Source organism: Vombatus ursinus, unplaced genomic scaffold (genome assembly GCF_900497805.2).
Source record: "Vombatus ursinus unplaced genomic scaffold, bare-nosed wombat genome assembly UNPS02010219.1, whole genome shotgun sequence".
Taxonomy (NCBI): Eukaryota; Metazoa; Chordata; class Mammalia; order Diprotodontia; family Vombatidae; genus Vombatus; species Vombatus ursinus.
The window spans coordinates 9,255,328-9,276,498 of NW_020949997.1; the positions used below are offsets into that span (position 1 = coordinate 9,255,328).

At 38.6% G+C, this 21,171-nt stretch overlaps 1 protein-coding gene across 3 annotated transcripts in view; it reads left to right on the forward strand.

Moving 5' to 3' along the window:
- Window positions 1–21,171, forward strand: part of TTL (tubulin tyrosine ligase) — a 49,051-nt gene that overhangs the window by 11,878 nt on the left and 16,002 nt on the right. For all 3 annotated transcript variants that reach the window (XR_003568419.1, XM_027853956.1, XM_027853957.1), the window contains 4 exons: window positions 2,550–2,628; window positions 9,431–9,672; window positions 15,285–15,420; window positions 17,551–17,820. Coding sequence is in view for 2 of the 3 variants with exons in the window: in XM_027853956.1 (XP_027709757.1) it covers window positions 2,550–2,628; window positions 9,431–9,672; window positions 15,285–15,420; window positions 17,551–17,820 (727 nt within the window). In the remaining variant the exon portion in view is untranslated. The remainder of the gene's footprint in view (window positions 1–2,549; window positions 2,629–9,430; window positions 9,673–15,284; window positions 15,421–17,550; window positions 17,821–21,171) is intronic.

The following is a 21,171-nucleotide window of genomic DNA, read 5'->3' on the forward strand; positions in this document are numbered from 1 at the left end:
TTTGTTGAGGATGAAATTTAGAGGGCCAGCCCAGTAAAACCTCAAATCTGTAAGTAGGGTTTTTGAAGCAGGGCAAGTACTGATGACTCTTTGCCCTCTAGCTGACTTTAGTAACATGCTTTCATTAGGACATAAATAGCACCTTTCATTCCCTTCCCTTTGGCCCCCCTCTCCCCAGCCACCTCTGCCATGAATATTGTTCAGTGTGATACTTGGAAGCTGAAAGCTGAATATGGTTGTGTATACTGTGAAAAGAGGACTGAATCTGGACTCAGAGATTGTTGTTGTTGAGTTGTTTTTCAGTCTTGTCCAACTCTTTGTGACCCCATTTGGGGTTTTCTTGGCAAAGATACTGGCATGGTTTGCCACTTCTTTCTCTAGCTCATTTGACAAATGAGAAAACTAAGGCAAACAGGGTTAAGTGACTTGCCCAGGGTCACACAGCTAGTAAGTGTCTGAGGCCAGATTTGAACTCAAGAAGGTGAGTCTTCCTGATTCCAGGCCCAGCACTCTATTTTGTTTAGAGGCAGGAGTTTCTTGTTGAAAAAGTGACTTAGTTGTCTCCCTTTCTTGCTAAATCCTCATTTGCTACAGCACTGGAAAAAATTTCTGAGTTCACATCTCATCTTTACTACTTACAACTGTGCAATCTTGACTAAGTGACATAATCTCTCAGGGCCTTAGTTCTTTATCCGTAAAATGGTGGTGGTCAGGGAGGGGCTGGAGTAGGTGACTCCTTTCAGATCTAAATATGAGCCTCTCTGAACTCCAGTATGGTGCTTTCTACTAAATCACACTGCCTACCTTTTGTAATCTGCCTTTTTGCTTATAGTGAAGTATATGATTGGGAAAAACAAACAAACAAAAGTTAGCTAGTGAGGTTAAGGGAGGAGGTAAGCATCGATCTGTTAAAATGCCTTTCAGGTAATCTCTGATTAATGGAAAGTCCCTGCAACAGGTAACCCCCCTACTGGGATAAGATAGTGAATGTTGATACTTGATTGTATACCCTCCATGCTTCTCCAGCAAATCACTCCAGCTATCATCCCCAATCTCTCTTATCTTCAATCTCTCTATATAAAATGACATTTCTTGCCCTATAAACATATCTTTCCCCCATCCTTAAAAGAAAGCAACCTTCTTTGACCCCACTTTCCCTATGTCTTTCCTCCCCTTAGTAGCTAAGCTCCTTGAGAAAACAGTCTATAATAGGTGTCTCTGCTTCCTGTCCTCTCACTCACTCCCACTGCACTCTGGCTTCCAGCCTAACCATTCAGCAAAAACTGCTCTCTCCAAAGTTGCCAGTAAGCTCTTAACTGCAAAATCTAATGGACTTTTCCCAATCCTGATCCTCCTTGAGGTCTCTGTAGCATTTGCCTTGTCAGTCACGTCTCCTGAATACTGTGTCCTCTCCAGGTTTTTGAGACTCTGCTCGCCCATGTTTCTCCTCCTTTCTGACTTATCACTCCTCAGGCCTCTGTTAGTTCTTTGTCCATGTTATGTCCGATGACCATGAGTGTTCCCAAGGCTACATATCCTGAGCCTCTTCTCTTTCCCCTCTATACTAAAAGCCCTTAACCTTTTTGTGTGACGTGGACCACTTTGGTGATCTGGTGAAGCCTATGACCCTTCTCCGAATAATGTTTTTAAATGCACAAAATTTTTAAAATGTAAGATTACAAAGGGAACTAATTATATTGAAATATAGCTATCTATTTTTTTAAGTTCATGGAGCCTAGGTTAAAAATCTGTTCCCTAATATTATTTCGCTTTGATTGTTTCATCAGCTCCCATGACTTAAATTCTCAATCTTTATGCAAATAATTCCCAAAGTGGGGCACAGTGGATAGAGCACTAGCCCTGCAATCAGGAGGACCTGAGTTCAAATCCAGCCTTAGACACTAACTAGCTGTGTGACCTTGGGCAAGTCACTTAACCTCCATTGCCTCCAAAAAAAAAGAAAAGAAAAGAAAAAAATAATTCCCAGAATTACATGGGTCTGAGCTACAGTCACATATCTCCACCTGCCTTTTGGACATCTCAAACTGGATGTCCCACAGGCATAGCACATTCAGCATATCCAAAACAGAACTTGTTATCTTTCCCCAAAAACTTTCCCCTCTTCTGAACGTCCCTGGTATCAAGAGCACCACCATTCCCCTAGTCACCTGCAGGTGTCATTCTCTACACCTCACTCTCAATCCTCATCTCTAATCTATTGCTACATCTTACTGTTTCTACCTTCACAATATCTCTCATTTATGTCCCCTTCTCTGTATTCAGACAGCTACAACCCTACCTGAGGCCTATATTACCTCTCACTTCGCTCAGTGCCTGACACATAGTATATGCTTAGTAAATATTAACTGGCTGTTTCTCAAACAGGGAAAGCATAAACTGGTTATAGTATCATAGTTCCCCTTTTCCATGTAATATTGTTGGATAATGATGATACAGTTGTTTCTCTTGGTATTCTGTTGCCCAATCCTTTTTCCTTGTCTTACTCAGCCATTAAAATTAATTCCTTAACTGCTTTTTTTCCTTTATAGGTCATGAACCTGGTCTTATACAGTTGGTGAATTATTACAGAGGGGCCGACAAACTTTGTCGAAAGGCTTCTTTAGTTAAGTAAGTGTACATTAAACCTTGTTTAATTTTTTTCATGTATGCATTTTTGTCATGTTGAAAAAAATTTTTTTAAAGAAATAGAAAAAAGTTTGCTTTATCCTTATTTGGTAACACACTAGAACTCTGTTATGACAGCTAGGTAGTGTGGTGGATAGAGTGCTGGGTCTGGTGTCAGGAAGACCTGAGTTCAAATCCAGCCACTGACACTTACTAGTAGTATGACTGTGGACATGTCACTTCACATCTATTTGCCTCAGTTTCCTCATCTGTAAAATGAGGATAATAATAGCACCTACCTCAAAGAATTGTTCTGAAGATCAACTGTGATAACAATTATAAAACACTTAGCACAGTGCCCAGCACATAGTAAGCATTTTGTTTAGCTGTTTTTCAGTCACGTCCAACTTTTCCTGACCCCTTTTGGGGTTTCTTGGCAAAGATACTGGAATAGTTTGCCATTTCCTTCTCCAGCTCATTTTACAGATGAGGAAACTGAGGCAAACCAAGTTAATCGACTTGTCTAGGATCACACATCTAGTGTCTGAGGCCAGATTTGAACTCAGGAAGATGAGTCTTCCTGACTCCAGGCCTGGTATGCTATCCACTACACCACCTAGCTGCCCACAATCTGCACTATATAAATGTTAGTTGTTAATATTATTATTATTATATTTGCTTTTTTAAAAAGAGCAGAAGTTAAGGCAAGAAGTTAAAAGTCAAGTTAAGACAAACCTGCCCCTATGACCCTATGTGATGAGAGTTTAGCTTCCTAGGCACCCAAAGGATCCCTCAGTAAGGCAGTCCTGCAGATAAAGCAGTATCCCCATCCTAACACACCCTAGGAGCAGGTTTTAGTGAAAATCACTAATTACACTTTTGTGTCATTCTCTTTAAATCTGTATCAAGGTGCTATGTTTGCTCATTCGTTCTCTTACCCTTTTTTTCTTAAATGATCCAAGTCAGTGTGCATCCTCATCTCTTGGTTCTGTTTCTTTTTCCCCGTTTACATTGTTTTATTTTCCAGATTTCTTTGTATTCCTCAGACTTGTTGGTCTTTAATGGCTCCATTACACGAATATGCCACACTGTCTTTAACTATTTCCTTTTTATTGGACATTTAGGTTTCTTCTACTTTTTCATAATTACTATCATGCTGCTAGAAAAAAAATCTGTGAACAGGTAGCCCTCTTTTTGTTCTTCATATCTTTCAGAGTAAATTGCTAGCAATGCAATTATTGCATCAAATGGTATAATTATCTTTGTAGCTTTCGTGGCATACTGTCAGATTGTCCACTATCAATAAATATCAGTGAATTGTCAAGGCAGCTAGGTAGAACAATGGATAGAGCACTGGAGTCAAGAAGACCTGAATACAAATCTGGCCTTAGACATTTACTAGCTGTGTGACCCTGGGCAAGTCACTTCATCTCTGCCTACCGCAGTTCCTCATCTATATAATGGGGGATAATAATAAAACTTGCCAGCATTGTTATAATGATAAAATGAGATATTTGTAAAGAGCTTTGAAAACCTTAAAGCAATATATAAATGCTATTATTATTGATGAATGTTAATGAATATTAATAAACATGCCTATTTCTCTACAACCTGATGGGCACCTTCTTGATTGCCCTTCCCAAAATGTTCCTTATCTGGCTTTCTTGATTATGACTACTGGGTTGTCATGCCTAGAGTATTCTTATTCCTTTATGGTTCTAGTTTTGGACTTCTTTTGACTCATCCTCTCAGCTAACTTCTGATGGTTTGGGGCTGGCCTTATGCCAAGGTCCTCTATTCATTTACACATGAATAATTTACTGAGGCACTGAAGTAGTATATCGTGAAGCAGCCTTATTTACTGCAGCTTAATTTAGTTTCAGTTTGGATTGGTTTAGAAATGATCTCAGGTTTGATTTTTATATATGTATATATGTATAAAGTAAAAGTATTTATTGTTAAAATAGTAAAATAGGATTAAGGTCAGTAAGTAGAATAGAGTTTGGGTTAATAAGTCACAATAGGTAACAATAACGTAGGTCTCAGTAAGTAACAACTTAAGTCTCAATTGGTATCAAATCTTACCACAATCAGTCATCATGATCAGGGGAATCATCTATATCTGGATCACACGGCTGGGGAATTCCAGATTCAGCCTCCAGAGTCCCAACAGGAAAGTCCTGGGCTACGTGTCCATACCACAGGGGGGACTTCAAAGATGGTTCAGGACCACCTACCTTTTTAGTAATGCCTCCTAACAAAAAGGCAGTTTGCCAAATAAGTGTGTGATTGGTGGAAAAGGAGCTGTTCTCAAAATATCCTTAAGAGCATTCCTGTTTGTGAATATTCACTTCCTGGAGGGTTGGCCAACCCTTCCTGGGAGCAAATACTATAAACAGTCCTTCAACATCTAGCTAGGAATAAGATTAACATGAAAAAAGAGTCAGGATCAAATTTCAGGCATCCTAAGCAAGGTCAGAATGTCTTTTTGAATTCATTCATCACAGGTAGTTGGGCCTGGAGTCAGAAAGACTCAAGTTCAAATTTAGCCTCAGACACTTACTGATTGTGTGACCCTGGGCAAGTCACTTAACCTCTGTTTGCCTCAGTTTCCTCAATCTGTAAAATGAGGATAATTATAGCACCTACCTTGTAGGCTTGTTGCAAGGATCAAATAAAATATTTATAAAGCACTTAGCACAATGCCTGGCACATAGTAGGTACTATATAATTGCTTATTTTCTTTCCCTTTTCCCTTCTTCCCCACTGAGAGGACCTGGGCCTATTGAATAAAGATTGACTGAGGGTAACAACTCCATTCACTTAAGGAAGAGTACTCTTTAGGCAGCTAGGTGGCACAGTGGATAAAGCACTGGACCTGGAATCAGAAAGACCTGAATTCAAATTTGATCTCAGATACTTTCTAGCTGTGTGACCCTGGGCAAGTCACTTAACCTGTCTTCCTCAGTTTCCTTAACTGTAAAATGTGAATAATAATAACTAATTATAGCACCTACCTCCCAGGGTTGTTGTGAAGCTCAAATGAGATGACATTTGTAAAACACTTAGCACAGTGGCTATACAAGCCAGCCACTGTAAGCACATAATAACTGCTCCTTCCCATCCTTTTTCTTCCCAAAGTCATAGGAACCTTAGGTTTAGAATATATACTTTATTATAAATATCCATTAAACTCCCAAAAAAATAAATCCTACCAGAATTTAGGGAATAGTGATTGGTTTCCTCTTATTTGGAAGGGCTTTTTTTACTCAGTTTTTTTTTCAAAGAAAATGTTCTGTCTGCTACTTTTCCTTTTTTTCCAATTTTTTTTCCAAATTAAAAAGTAAAATTTTTTAGGAAGTGGGTTGAAAATATAAATGAGAACGTTTATTAAAACAGACCTCTTCATAACCACATAAGTTGTCTTTCTATGACATTTTAGGTGTTCCATGAGAAGCCAAAGTCACTACAGGAAACACTAGAGTCCAAATACACATGTATAGTCATTTTCTATAGTGGTATTTCCCTGTGAACAGATTTCTAATCAGTCTGTAAATGATCTCCTAAGAGTAGCATGGTCTGGTTGTGCTTAAAAAAAGCTTGGATCTTACATCTCCGACACACAAGAACTGATCATGCTTTACTCTGGGTTCTTCATGATTATTCTCTGAATGACAAAAAGGATTCATTCGTAACTGGTGCTGAAGTAAGAGTTATAGCAATACCAAAGTATTCCTAGAACCATGGCTGTGGTTAACTTTTCTGTGATCCTAGACTGTCATAGCTTTTTATTGTTAAATATTTAGCTTTTCATTATTGATGGGTTCCAAAATGTACTGACTTAAAGGCAGCTAGGGTACAATGAATAGTGGCTTGGACTTGGGAGTCAGGAAAACCTGAATTCAAATCTAACCTCAAACACTTACTAGTTGTGCGACGCTGGGCAAGTCACTTAACCCTGTTTGCCTCAGTTTCCTCATCTGTCAAATGAGCAGGGAAAGGAAATGGCAAACCATTCCAGTATCCTTGTCAAGAAAACCCCAAATGGGGTCACAAAGAGTTGGACAGGACTGAAAAACAACTGAACAACCTAGAGAACACAATTAGGTCAAAGTAAAGACATTTATTGAGATGATATCCTGAGAAAATGAGCTGCAAAACTTTCCCCTCCACCAACAGATGCCGTGGCCAATGGATGGGGGGTAGGGGATAGGGGTGAGGGTGACAAATCCCTTCTCTCTCCCCCAAGAGGCAGAGATTCCCTCTCTGGAGCTGAGGTCTTACTCCATAACTGGCTGTCTTCTTGACTGCCAGTGAGAGCCCACACTGGCAGTCAAGAAGAGAGCCAGTTATGGAGGAAGACAGAGAGCCCACACTGCTCAGAGCTGTCTTCTGCCTCTCTTCTTTTTTCCTGAGAACTGTCTGACTTTCTGAAGAGCCACCTGGGGTGTGGCTGAGCTCCCATCCAGTCAGTGGCTTAGCTGCCCCCTAATTCCACCAAGCTTGATTGAAACCATTCTTCCCACCTTGTAAAGGGGCCACAAAGTGCCAGTACTTCTTTATACTTCATTGTTGTCTGTGTTAACTGCCCCTTACGTTCTGTAATTTCATCAGCCGGTCTGAGGTAGCGTCAGTTGCTTAGGTGTCCCCAGATCAACAACCTCCACCTCTCCTCCCCCAACTACAGAAAAAAAAGTCTAGTTCCCTTAACCCTCTCCCTGATGTGAGGCTAAGAGGAGTGGATTGTAGTGAGGAATTCAAATGTGACTGCGAGTTGACAGGTTTGCTAGGCGTCTTTTACTTTGATTTCTAAGATTAGCTCTGAGTCTTCAGTCTGTTTTGTGTGTTCACTAAGTTCCTTCATTTCTACTTGAATACTAGCCTGACGTAGTAACTCAAATATAGTAAGGAGCCAACGAATATTTGCTTATTTGATGTCTGAATACATAATGAATCATTCAACAAGCAATTATTCAGCATCCACAATGTTCTAAGCACTATCCTAGATGCTAGGGATACAAAGATAAAAAAATGAGGTAATCCCTGCTTCTGTCAAGCTTATGATCTATTGATGAAAACGATAGCTAGGTGGCCTGGTGGATAGAGCACTGAAATTGGAGTCAGGAAGACTCATCTTCATGAGTTCAAATCTGGCCTCAGATACTTAATAGCTGTGTGATCCTGGGCAAGTCACTTAACCCTGTTTGCCTCAGTTCCTCATCTGTAAAATGAGCTGGAGAAGGAAATAGCAAACCACTCCAGCATCTTTGCCAAGAAAACCCCAAATGGGGTCATGAAGAGTCCAACATGACTGAAATGATTGAATAAAAACAACAATAACAACAGCATTTATATAGCACTTTAAGGTTTACAGCATGCTTTACATACCTTTCCTCATTTAATCCTCATAACAAACCTCTGAAGCAGGTGTGATTAACAGCCCCCTTTTACAGATGAAGAGACTAAGGCATAGAGAGGTTAAGGGACTTGCCCAGGGTCACCCAGCTAGTATTTGAGACAGAATTTGAACTCAGGACTTCCTAACTCCAACTCTAACACTCTATCCATTGTGCTAACTAGTTGCATATATCTACATACATAAGTAAATGGGAGATTCATAAAAAATAGAAATAAGATTATTTGGAGAGGTGGGAGAGACATGAGCAACCAGGAGAATGAGAAAAGGCCTCAAGCAATGGGTGCTCCTTAAGCTGAGTTTGAAGGAAGTTAAGGATACACAAAAGAAAAGATAAGTAAAGGTATGTTTTCCAAGCTTGGGGGGAGGGGGGATGACAAGCTAGGCAAGGAGGTGGAAGTGATTAAGTTTTGCGTGTGAGGCCAGTTTGAATTGAACGTATCAAGTGTGTGAAGGGGAGCAATGTGTCATTAGCTTAGAGAGGCAGAGTGGAGCCAGATCGTGAACGGCTTTAAATACCAAATAGAGTAGTTTGTATTTTATCTTAACGGGAACAGGGAAGCACTAGAGCTTATATTTTTTTAAGGGAGTGGCACAATCAAACCTATACTTTAGGAATATGATTTTAGCAGCTATGTGGAGGATGTATTAGAGAAGGTAAAGGCTTGAGGCAATAGCCAGCTTCTTACCATAATTACTGGGGTCCTCTCTCCATTCGAAGATGTTTTCTTTTTCTTCAGAAACTGAAGATAGCTCTGCACTAACAAAGAGAACTGGAGAATTGAGCAAATTGTTTAAATAACTCAGGTCCCTTCTACTACCACCCCTGCTGTTTTCCCCTCATAAATTATCCAGATAATTGAGGCAAAAGTGCTTTTTTGTTTTTTTAGCTTGTGTTATCCAAAATAACTTCTTTGACTTTTCATCTTGCCAGTGTAGGTCTGGCTCAGTTTTTCAAGAAAGGTATTCTTGTGCAAGAAATGTTGATTTGAGAAGTTGTACACTGAAGGATAACAGGAAATATCTCTAGTTCTTTGTAGATACTATAAAGTTATTTTGGACTAAGTGCCATGTTAGAATGAGCTGGAGTATGCTTTTGACATTCCATTTGGCAAATGGACTCAACCCTGGGGGTATATCGGATTTCCCTCACGTAAGGGCCCAAGGACAAGAGCTAAGCCAGAAAAGAGTCCAGTCTTTGACTAGTCTATTCTTTCTGTAACTTCTTGTCACCTAGGTTGAGGAACCCAGGCCTTCTTAAAGAGTGATCAGAGTGACAAATTGGACTTATTGAAACATGGATTTTTCTCCTACCTCCCACTCCCCTGCCCCAGAAGATAGTCTTTGGAATTAAAAAAGGGCGACTGACCATCTGTTGTTATCCATTAGGTTAATCAAGACAAGTCCTGAATTGACAGAATCATGCACATGGTTCCCGGAATCCTATGTGATTTATCCGACTAATCTCAAGACTCCTGTGGCCCCGGCATCACCCTCTCAGAATGGAATCCGGCATTTGATAAACAATTCAAGGACAGATGAAAGGGAAGTCTTCCTTGCCTCCTATAACAGGAGGAAGGAGGGTGGGGAGGGCAACGTATGGATAGCCAAATCCTCGGCAGGTGCCAAAGGTTAGTCTCATAGCCACGGCAAAACTCGAAAGAATATTTTTCTTCCTCCATTTTATCATTGGCCTTTGTGTTTGAAGATGACGCTTTGTAATTTCAGTGATACCTTTTTGCTTCCCTAAAAATATGATGCACTGGATCATCTTAGCCTGAGTAGCAAGATTCAATCTGTCTCCAAGACCAGTTATGAAATAGTGAAAGTTTTAGATGAACTGGGAGTAGAACTACATAGTTCCTGATGGCAAATCAAGTTTTCTGTCCATGAGATCAAAGTGGAATTGATGAGTCCTGTCTCCGCAAATGAATGACGTCATATTGAACATTATGGCAGTCTTATCAATTCTAGCTTTTCTTTGGAAACTGGTACCAAAAAGTAGCCATTTGTAAGCATCCCTGTGTTATACACCTGCCAAATCTCCAAATCACTGCTCTAGCTAGTAATGTTTAAAGGAGAGAAACTGAATAGTTAGCCTCCCTTTTGAGTTATTGGGAATCAGCACAGTTTCTCCTTATAATTTTGTTTCTCTTCTATTTACCTAATAAATAAGTGGACTAATGTTTGTGGGCTTTAGGGAAACTGCTTTTTAAGCTTGGGCATAATGATATCAGGGCAGCTTAAGGACTGTTGCAAAAGTAATCTATGCAGTTATTCTGAAAAAGGTTTTATGTGTCTAATCTCAACCATGTCCATCATATAGCATGTGGACGTATGATCCTAGAAATCAGGAGACTTGGCTTCTTCTAGATCTGGCTCTGTCACTGACAAACTATATGATCTATGGTAGGTTGCTTTGTAGATTTATGGAACTGATGATTTCAAAGGGACTTCAGAGATCATCCAGTCTGGCCCCTACCCAAATTATGCCTCCAGCAGTGATAATTGAGCCTTCTGCACAGTGATTATTAACTTTCCCCTTCTTCTCCCCCCACTCCCAAACAGCACCTTGTATAACTGAATTGATTTTTTAATAATATTTTATTTTTCCCCAGTTACATGTAAAGACAATTTTTAACATTCGTTTTGAAAAAAAAATTTAAGTTCAGAATTTTCTCTCTCCCTGCATCACCTCCCCTCTCTGAGACAGTAAGCAATGTGATATCAGTTACACATGTTCAGTCATGCAAAACATATTACCATATTAGTCATCTACAACTAGAATGGTTAAGAAGCTGACTCTTCATCCACATGACTCCTCTTTCATTTCTTTGAAGGTCACTATTCTCATCATGTACCCCTCTATGTCTTCTCTAAGCTAAAAATGCTCCTTTCTTTCAGCTGTTCCTTGTATTGCATAGCTTCAGCTCCCCTTACCGTCCTGATTACTCCCTTCTAGACATTTTTTACCTTATGAATGTCCTTTCCAAGATCTACTGCCCAGGACTGGACATAATATTCCAAATGTGATCTGACAAGGGTGGAGTATAGTGGAGCTAATATCTGTCCTAACTCTGGATATTCTATTGCTACTGTTGTACCCTAATATTACATTTATTGGTGGCTCCCACATCACACTGTCAGCTTCTAGTGAGTTTGCAGTCCACTAGAATCCCTAGATCTTTTTGACATGAACTGTTTCTAATTCTCAGAGCTGTACCTGTACAGTCGATTTTGAGAATTCAAGTGATGGAATTTGTAATTATCACCATTAGATTTCAACTTGTCAGCTTCATCCCATTTCTGGAGCCTGTCAAGATCACTTTGAATCCCAGTTCTGTCATCCAGGCTATTAGCTCGCTAAATCTCCCCACTTCACATTACCTGAAAATTTAATAACTATGCCAAGTCGGCTTCCCAAGGAAATGTTTAAAATGTAAACAATGGATACAGCAATCTATCAATGACAGAACCCTGTGACATTCCACTAGTTATCTGTCAACTTGTTCTAAACCCACCTAACTGTTCTGTCATCCAGTCTATATCTCTCTGTACGGCCATATTTCCGGCTCTGAGTTTCCTCGTCTGTTAAATGAGGTGACTGAAATCAATCTGGTAAAAGTTTCTTTCAGCTCTCACATTCCTATGATTCTGGATTTGGATGCAGAAGACCTAGTTTTAAATCTTAGCTCTGTAACTTATAACCTATGTGATGATGGTCAAGTCCCTTGGTTTATGAGCCTCAGTTCATGTGTAAGGTGAGAATGTTGCACTAAGATTCTAGGATTCTCCACGGGTGGAGCAAATTGTAGCATCAGAGATTTTCAGTTGAAACATACGTTACAGGCCCTTTAGCCTACTGGATGAGAAAACTGAGGTCTGGAGAGGTTCAGTGTCTTACCCAAAGGCCCAGAGGGAATAAATAATGAGAGTTGGAGTTTTAAGTCCAGTCTTCTCACTCCAAAGTCAATGCACTTCCCACTCGATCAGCCATGTGACCTTGGGAAAAATAGAATCTGAGATTTGGAAGGGATCACAGAGGTTATCTTGTCAAACTCATGCCTGAACAGTAATCTTCTCTATGACATTCCCTAAAAGTGGTCACCAAGTATTTACTTAAAAACCTTCAATTAAGAGGGACCCACTATCTCCTAAGGAACCCTGTTCTATTTTTGGACAAGTCTAATTACCAGAGTGGGCAGCTAGGTGGTGAAGTGGATAGAGTGCTGGACCTGGAGTCAGGAAGACTCATCTTCCTGAGTTCAAATCTAACTTCAAACACCAGTTGTGTGACCCTGGGCAAGTCACTTAACCCTGTTTGCCTCAGTTTCTTCATCTGTCAAATGAGCTGGAAAAGGAAATGACAAACCACTTCAGTATCTTTGCCAAGAAAACCCCAAATGGGGTCACAGAAAGTCAGACACAACTGAACAACAACAACAAAATTAGCAATGTATCAAATTAGCACAAGAGATTATAAGAGACCTAGTTTAAACCATCCCTGAATAAGAATTAGCAACAAATGTCATCCAGCATCCAGCACTGAAGATCTTCTCTCCTTCCTAAGGCAATTTATTCCAATTTTGGATAGCTCTACATTTTTGGGCTCTTTTTTCAATTTTTGCTTATATCAAGCCTACTTCCACCTCGTTTTATAGATGAAGAAATTTGAAACTCCTAAAGGTTACATGACTCCATTACTCCTACTTCTGCCGTCTTAGATCCAAGCAGAAAAAGCCTAATTCTCTATTCCACATTAAAACCCTTCAGATACATGGAAGGTTATTCTTCTATCTACCCTAAGTTTTTTCTCCAGGGGAAACATCTCATCCTAGTCCCCTCACTGTTCTCACTCCCCTCCTGTGGACATGCTCTGATCATTAATGTGCCTCCCAAATTGTGCCACTCCTGACTGCTCACATCACTCCAGATGTCCTCTGATTCGAGCTAAGTACAATGAAGTAGGCACAGCTGTCATTCTGGACACTCTCTATGCCTCTGTATTCAACCTAAGATTATATTAGGTTTGGTAGCTGCTATGTCACATTGTTGATTCAAATTGAGTTTGTAGTCCATTAAAACCTCCAAATGATTTTGACTTGAACTGATCCATATAGCGGATAAAAAGTCTGGGGCTTTTAGGTCTATTTTTTCAACTCTCAAATGAGGGACTCAGATGAAATGACCTCTCAGTTTCCTCCAAAATGTAACATTCTAAAATTCTGAGCCAGTGTTGGTATAGTGGGAAAAGCACTGAACTTAGAATCAGGAAACCTAGATTCAAATCCCATCTCTCCATAGAGAAGTCTTGAAATGTAATAAAACTACATGAAACTTTACTAGGTTTGACCCATGACTTCAGCCTATCTAGATCTCTTTGACTTGTGGCTTTGGTGTCCACCATTATAACTATCCCAGCTTTGTGTGATTTGTAAATCTGATAGGCATACTGCCTGTGCTTTTATCCAAATTACTGCACTTACAATCTTTAAGCCTCAGTTTCCTCATCTATAAGTGGAACTGATTCTTTACCTTGCTACTTCATAGGGTTCTTATGAGAGGTAATGAAAATGTGAATTATTTAAAGCACTAATGTAAAATGTTACTAATATGTTAGAGAACCCAAAACCAGACGAGAGAAATTTTGCTTTGAGAATTGAGGAAATTTTGTGCTCTTCTAAATGAAATCAGTGTGCTTTTGTGAACTAAAAAATAATCCTCATGGCTAATAATAATAATAGTAACATCTAACATTTATATTGGTTGTTGTCCTTCTTTCTTGAAGCAGACCAAAATGATATCGCTATGTTAGAGGCAAGTTACAGTGCATCTAACTGTGGCTAATCAGATCAATACAAGCTCAAAATGCGCCACCAACAGATCGGGCACAAATAGTCCGTGTGAACATTTGGGGTGGATTCTCTAAATTTGCACATCTCACGTCTCTTTTGAGCTATTTCAATTCTGCTTTGCTCATAGAGCACAGCATCTTCTTTGATGTGGGCACGCCATGCTGAGTGGTCCCAGGGCAGTGTCTCCCATGTCACACAATCAATTCCAAAGTTCTTAAGAAAGACCTTGAGAGTGTCCTTCTTCTGACCATGTGAGCACTTGCCCTGTATGAGTTCTCTATAAAATAGTCTTTTTGTCCAGTGTACCTTTGTCCTTCGAACAATGTGGCATTGTCTTCTGTTTTCCTAAAAAGCAACAACTTGGTAACATTTATATGCACTTCGGTAAATGCTTTACAATTATTATCTCATTTGTCCTCATAACATCCCTGAGAGGTAGATGCTATTATTGTTCCTATTTCACAGATGAGAAAACTGTGGCAAATAGAGGTTAAATGACTTGCGTGGGGTCATATAGCTGGTAAGTGTCTAAGGACAGATTTGAGCTCGGGTCTTCTTAAATTCTAGGCCTAGTATTCTATCCACTGTGCCACCAAGCTGATGAGCTTGAGAACATTCTAGTGATCTGCCCTTGTCAAGAAAAAGGAAAGCACTAACAGACCATATATAAAATAATAATTCATCCTTAAATAGTGATTTAATGTTTATAAGCCACTTTCTTCAAAGAAGTGAAATGAAACAGCTTGCTCTGGGACTGAGTTCATTTGAGAGGTGAGGACAGAGATGTATATTTTTGTGTCATCATCACGGATATGATAGAAGTTATGAGTATGGATGAGCTCACGAAGGGACTGAATGTCTATAGGGAGAGCAGGACCTTGGTGGATACTTAAGAGTTAAGGCGTATGTAGGATGATAGTCATCCTATAGTCCTCTGTTAATTAGTAAAATTTCATCTGGAAAAAATTTAAAACTAGAGCTATAAAGTGAAAAATATAAATTTCAAGTTAAACATCCCCTTATAAATCTTACTTATTTTAATCTGCTGTTTTCCTTAATGCAAGAGTGACATTTATTTAGTATACTTATTCATGCTGAAACAGTAATGAAATCTCATCTCCAATAGAAACCTGCCAGTATAATACTCATGCTGTTGTATTAGATTTATGCTGAGGAAAGCATATGCTGGACAAGAGAACTTTAATGATCTTTTCAGACCCTAACAAAATCCGTTGATGGTCAGACTCTCTCAAATGGAAAGAGGAAGGAAAGCATGTGTAGGTTACTGGATGGTATTCTTGGAAGACACCAACTCCCATTTTGGTTTTATGTGGGTTTCTCCCCCCCCTTCTGTGAATTGAAATGACTTGCTTTCTTTCCCCTGTTAGGTGAAGGCATTCTTATTTCTTCAGAGGCTACAGAACTTCTGGATTTTATAGATAACCAAGGACAAGTGCATGTGATTCAGAAATACCTTGAAAAGCCTTTGCTTTTAGAGCCAGGTCACCGCAAATTTGATATTAGGTAATATTTTAATTCATATTTCTGGGTTTTTTTATACTTAAAAAAATAAATTATGAAAATGACAAGGGTGGTCCAAGGCATGTTTGTTAAATCCTTTCACATTATTATTAATAGATTCAAAGAATTATATTATATGCATATAAGGAAATGTTGCACAATATAGTGGACAGAATGCTTGCCTTGAAGTAGAGGAGGCCTGTTGTTAAGTTCTGCCTCTAGCTTATACTGACTGAGTGACCCTAGTCACTCAGTCAGCCTGTAACCATTTATAAGGTGCCTGATATGTGCCAAGGGCAGCTAGGTGGCACAGTGGATAGAGTACTGGACTTGGAATCAGGAAGACTCATCTTCATGAGTTCAAATCCGGCCTCAGACAATTACTAGCTGTGTGACCCTGAGTAAGTCACTTAACCCCGTTTGCCTCATCTGTAAAATGAGCTCCAGAAGGAAATTTGGCAATATCTTTGCCAAAAAAATCCCAAAATGGAGTCATGAAGAGTGAGACATGACTAAAAACAACTGAACAAAAATATGTGCCAGGCATTTTGCCAAGTGCTAAGGATATGAAGGAAAATAAAATTCCTGCTCTTGAGGTACTTTAAGCAGATCTCTAAGACTTTAAGTGACAAATAAGTTGAGGATGTGCTTCAGTGGAAGGAGTTTCTCACAAAGGATTTCCTATAGCAATGAAATCCCAAGTCTAAACAAAAAAAAATTATTTCTATTAAAGTCAGGTTTTTGTTTTTCCAAAAGAACCAAAACCCTTTGTTTTATTATAGACAATTTTACCTAGTGAAATTAGGTGACTTAGTTTCTTGTAATTTCAAAAAGAAACTGAGACTAACAAGAAGGATTCCACAAAATAAATAAATAATGTGGAAAGAGGAGGCTATTCCCTGCCACAGATAATGTGTAGCACAATATCAATGTCTTATTTCCATCCAGCTCTTTATGAGTTTCATGGCTGTGAGATTATCTTTGGAATTTGGTTTATTGTCCAGAGCCTCATTTATCCTAGTCTTAAGAGAGCCAGGCAAAAGGATTGACTGAAGAGAAGAGAAGGGTGTGATGTTCTCTTCTGACCAAAGCAACCCTAAGGTCATCCGAGGACACCGTCAGACAAGAGTGTATATTCTGTGATATCTTTAATACTAGCTCACAGCAGGTATTTCAGTCTTTCCCTGAAGGATATGTACTCTAAACTGATTATTACTCATCAACTAGGATTTCAGTTATCCAAATCTTGTTGATCATGGAGCAAAAAGTTATTTAATGAATAAACTGAACTGCTACTGTCTGAGTTAGTAATTATTTACTGTTTTTCTTGAAGAGGCAATTCAAAATGCTTTTTTATCTGGGGATAACAAATCATTTCACTGGGAGATTCTTATAAGCCTAATGTTTTATATTCAGGAAGTCCCTGTGATTTCCCTGGAAATCACTTCATTTCAGTGATATAAAAAAATTACATTGAGGCAGGTTATTAATTGTCATAAGGTGACACAAGATAAAGAACCAAATTTCTGATAAAAGACCATTTAGATTGAGCTATTACTCTTACGGAAAAGTTCTTCTCCCTGGATGATCACACTGCCTCTTTAGTAACTTTTAATGCAGCTAGATCAAGGGGTTTCTATGCCCTGGAAAGGTTCAAAAATTGTGTGTCCTTTTCCATTGCAGGCTTTGAGTTTCATTGTAACATATGATGTAACTCATTACAAATAGCTGTATAACAAGGAGAAGGAGATTTTCTGGTATTAGAAATATATAAATGTATAAACATGAATAAAAAAGATGTTACCTGGGCAGCTGCCCATTTTGCCTACTCCTGGGTCTGACTTCAGCTTTATTCTTTCCTTCCTTGAATCTCCTCACCAGGTTAAACCAGCTCCAGAATGTTTTTCTGTAAGATGATCTAAATGTGCTACCCATATATTCAATGTAGTTAAGTCTTAAAGTTACCAACACAAACACTGTAAGAATTTATTTAATCTTTTGGGTTGAACTATGCTTCTTTCTTGAGCAAATTTATGGCAAATGGTGAAAATAATCACCTCAGCACATTCTTGTGATATCTGAGTCTTTCATATGCATGGGTAGAAAAGTGACTGTTTTCTTTTTTTCTGGCAGGAGCTGGGTCCTAGTGGATCATCAATATAATATCTACCTCTACAGAGAGGGCGTGCTTCGGACCTCTTCGGAACCATACAATATCACTAATTTCCAAGATAAAACTTGCCATTTGACCAATCACTGCATTCAAAAGGAATATTCAAAAAACTATGGGAAATATGAAGAAGGGAATGAAATGTTCTTTGAGGAATTCAATCAGTATCTAATAAGTGCTTTGAACATTACGCTGGAAAATAGTATCTTATTACAAATCAAACAAATAATAAGGTAATTTCTTTGTATCTTTTTGTTATCTCTGGCAATTTCAAGTGTAGGTTTGGCTTTGTTCCCCTACATGTAAAGGAGTCCCCCTCACTCACCCTTCCCCAAGAATGTAGGCTGCTTCGTGGATCAAGCTGAGAGAGGCAATTGTTAGGGTAATAATAATAATAACAATAATAATAACAACTGATATGTGTATATGGAAAATTGAGGTTTGCACAGAGTTTCAACTACACTCTCAGTGGTGTCAAACTCAAATCAAAATGGGAACCGTTAATCATATATAAGGATCCTTGTGGGGTACATATTGATTTAGAAAACCACATATTACATTATTAGTATTTTATTTTATTTTGACTTAATTTCTTAAATATTTCCCAATTACATTTTAATCTAGCTCAAGATGTACTCCCAATGTTGTGGGCTGCATGTGTCCTGCAGGCCACACATTTGACACTTCTGACCTACATTATCCCATCTGATCCTTTTGACAACTCTGTGAGGAAGGTATTATAGGTATCAGTCCCTTAGGATGAGAAAACTAAGGTTTGAGAGGTTATCAGAGTTATCCACCTCTGTATTTGAACCCAGGTCTCTGCTGACCCCAAATCCAGCACTTCCTTTCAAGAGAACCCATGAAATGGTGTTGGCCCTTTTTTTTCCTTGATGTTGTGTTTTAGGGAAGGTGACTGAACTGAGAACCATGGAGTATTAAAATGGCACCACCTTAAACTTGCTTAAAATATTATACTTTTTCATATTTATACTCGTTTGATTATTACAACCGTATGAGTTAAAAAGGACAGGTGATGGTCTTCTGATTTTATTGATGTGGAAACGATCGCAAAGAGGCTAAATGATTTACTCCAGGTTAATGGTATGACTAGCACTAGAATTCAGGTCTCCTAATCCCTAGTCAATCAGTCTTTTAATACTAGTCCATGGTATCTATCATATGTTCAAATAAGCATCCTGGGTTTTATTTTTTTTTTTATTACATTGCCTCTATGTTGGCATTCTTTGTGTCCCCGAGTGACAAGTAAGCAAATAGAAGCACAGGTCATTGATGCTTGCTCTCTTTTTATTGGTCACAAATTGGCCAAAGGAGTTTCCTAGTTGGCCTTGCCCTGAAGGAATGTATGTCCTGCTGGGAATTACTTTCTACTTGAGATAATTCAGAAAGAGGCTTTTGGGACATCTGTGTTCTGAGAAGGTAGAGAATCAAAATTAAATCCTGGTTGCAATTTAAGTTACTTTGTAATAGACATTCCAGTCAGTACTACTAGATGACAGAAGAAGAGGAGCAAACAGTACTTTTCCAACAAGTAGTGACTGTGGGTGGAACAAAAAAAAAGCCCTTGTATATAAGTTGCTCACTAATTAATTGTAGTTTTTGTCTGATTCTTGGGTCAAAATATTTGTCCTATATACTTTTGTGGGTCTTATCATTCAGAACAAACTGGGCGTAATGGAAGATATCCATCCTAATCCACTGTCTGAAGTTTAACCAATTGATTATTTTATAAGTAGGATTGGTTACAAAAAAAATATATTTAGTGCCTGGATTTGTTATGGATTCTCTTTTGACAGGGTATACCAAACTGCTATTGACTTGATTCACCTTCCCCCCCAAATTAGTTCACTCTTTGTGGAAAATTCAGTTTACTGAATTCATAGAACTCCTCTAGAGTTCTTCACTTATGGCCTTGTAGCTACTTTGAGCATGGAATATTTCTGTTAAGGTACAAGCAACTGAGATGGGAATTAGCCTGTAATAGCAATATACAGGGTGTCCCAAAAGTCTTAGTGTAGTTTTAAGCTTATATTTCAGTCTAATTAAATTGATGGCAATTTTTCTTTGTGAATTTTTAAGAGTATTTTTTCCAGTTACATGTAAAGACAATTTTTAACATTCATTTTTTTAAAATTGTGAGTTCCAAATTTTCTGTATTTTAAAATTTTATTGATGTCTTCTGTTTTCATGCCATGGTTATTTCACAAGACAGAGCCCTTCTCAATTGAACCCTCTCATCAAAAAAGAAAAACAGTCTGATAGAATTTACCCCACTCGTACTGTACCCATAATCTCTACCTCTGTCCTTAAAATAGTGAGGTATGTTTTACCATCTGCTCTCTGGGACTCAAATTTACTGCCTTCTAGTGCCATTTTCATTTAATGTTATTCTGTTCATTATCTGCATTGTTCTGCTTCTGTTCATTTTGTTCTATATTAGTTCATGCAAGTCTTCTCATATTCCTCTGAATTTATCACATCTGTCATGTTTTACAACCTAATAGTGTTCATCTATCACAGTTTTTCCATCCATTCCCCAGTTGATGGATAGCCACTTTATATCCAGTTTTTGCTACCCCCAAAAGTGCAGCTAGGAATACTTTGGTATTTGGTATGTGTAGATCTTTTCTTTTTTTGTCTTTGACCTCCTTGGGGATATATGCCTAGGATTAGGATCTCTGGGTCAAAGGATATGAACAGTTTGCTGAATTATGTTTTATAATTTTCAAATTGTTTTTAAGAATGCTTAGACCAATTCATAGCTTCAACAGAATTGTATTAGTGTGTCTGTTCATTTTTATCACATTTGCCACTTTGAGGATAACTTAATAGCATTTTGCTAAGGACCCATGTTAGTACAGACCAATAGACTAAGGATTGGAAGTGAATGGAATTGATGGGAAATAAAAGCATTATTGATCAAATTGATGATCAAATTGATTGGTGATGATCAAATTGAAAATGTGGCCAGAGTGGAGATGGACTTCTAACTGGACTAACCCTCTTGAATTTAGAAACACTGTCACCATGGAGCTGAGAAAAAAAGTTCTTTCCTGTAGAAAGAAGAGCAGAGCCCACATCCCTACCACACCAGCTGAGGGTCTGCTTCCCAACTTCTTTTTTTCTCTATAGCTCCCCAAAACTTCTTCCAAGTCTGAAATCCTATGAGTACAAGAAACAAGATAAGGAAATAAAAAATGCTTAGCAGTTTTAGTGGACTACCAAAAAGCTAGTGTGATCTTGGGCTTCATTTAAACAAGTGTAACATCTAGAACAAAGGAGATAACAGTCCATTCAATTTAACAAATATTGTTGCTGTTCAGTCATCTCTGTCATGTCTGACTCTTTGTGATCCCATTTGAGGTTTTCTTGGCAGAGACTGGAATGGTTTGCCATTTCCTTTTCCAGCTCATTTTACAGATAAGGAAACTGAGGCAAATTGAGTTAGGTGACTTGCCTAGGGTCATATAGGTAGGAAGTGTCTGAGTCTAGATTTGAACTCAGAAAGATGAGTCTTCCTAACCCCAGGCCTGGTACTCAACCCACTATGCCACCTAGCTGCC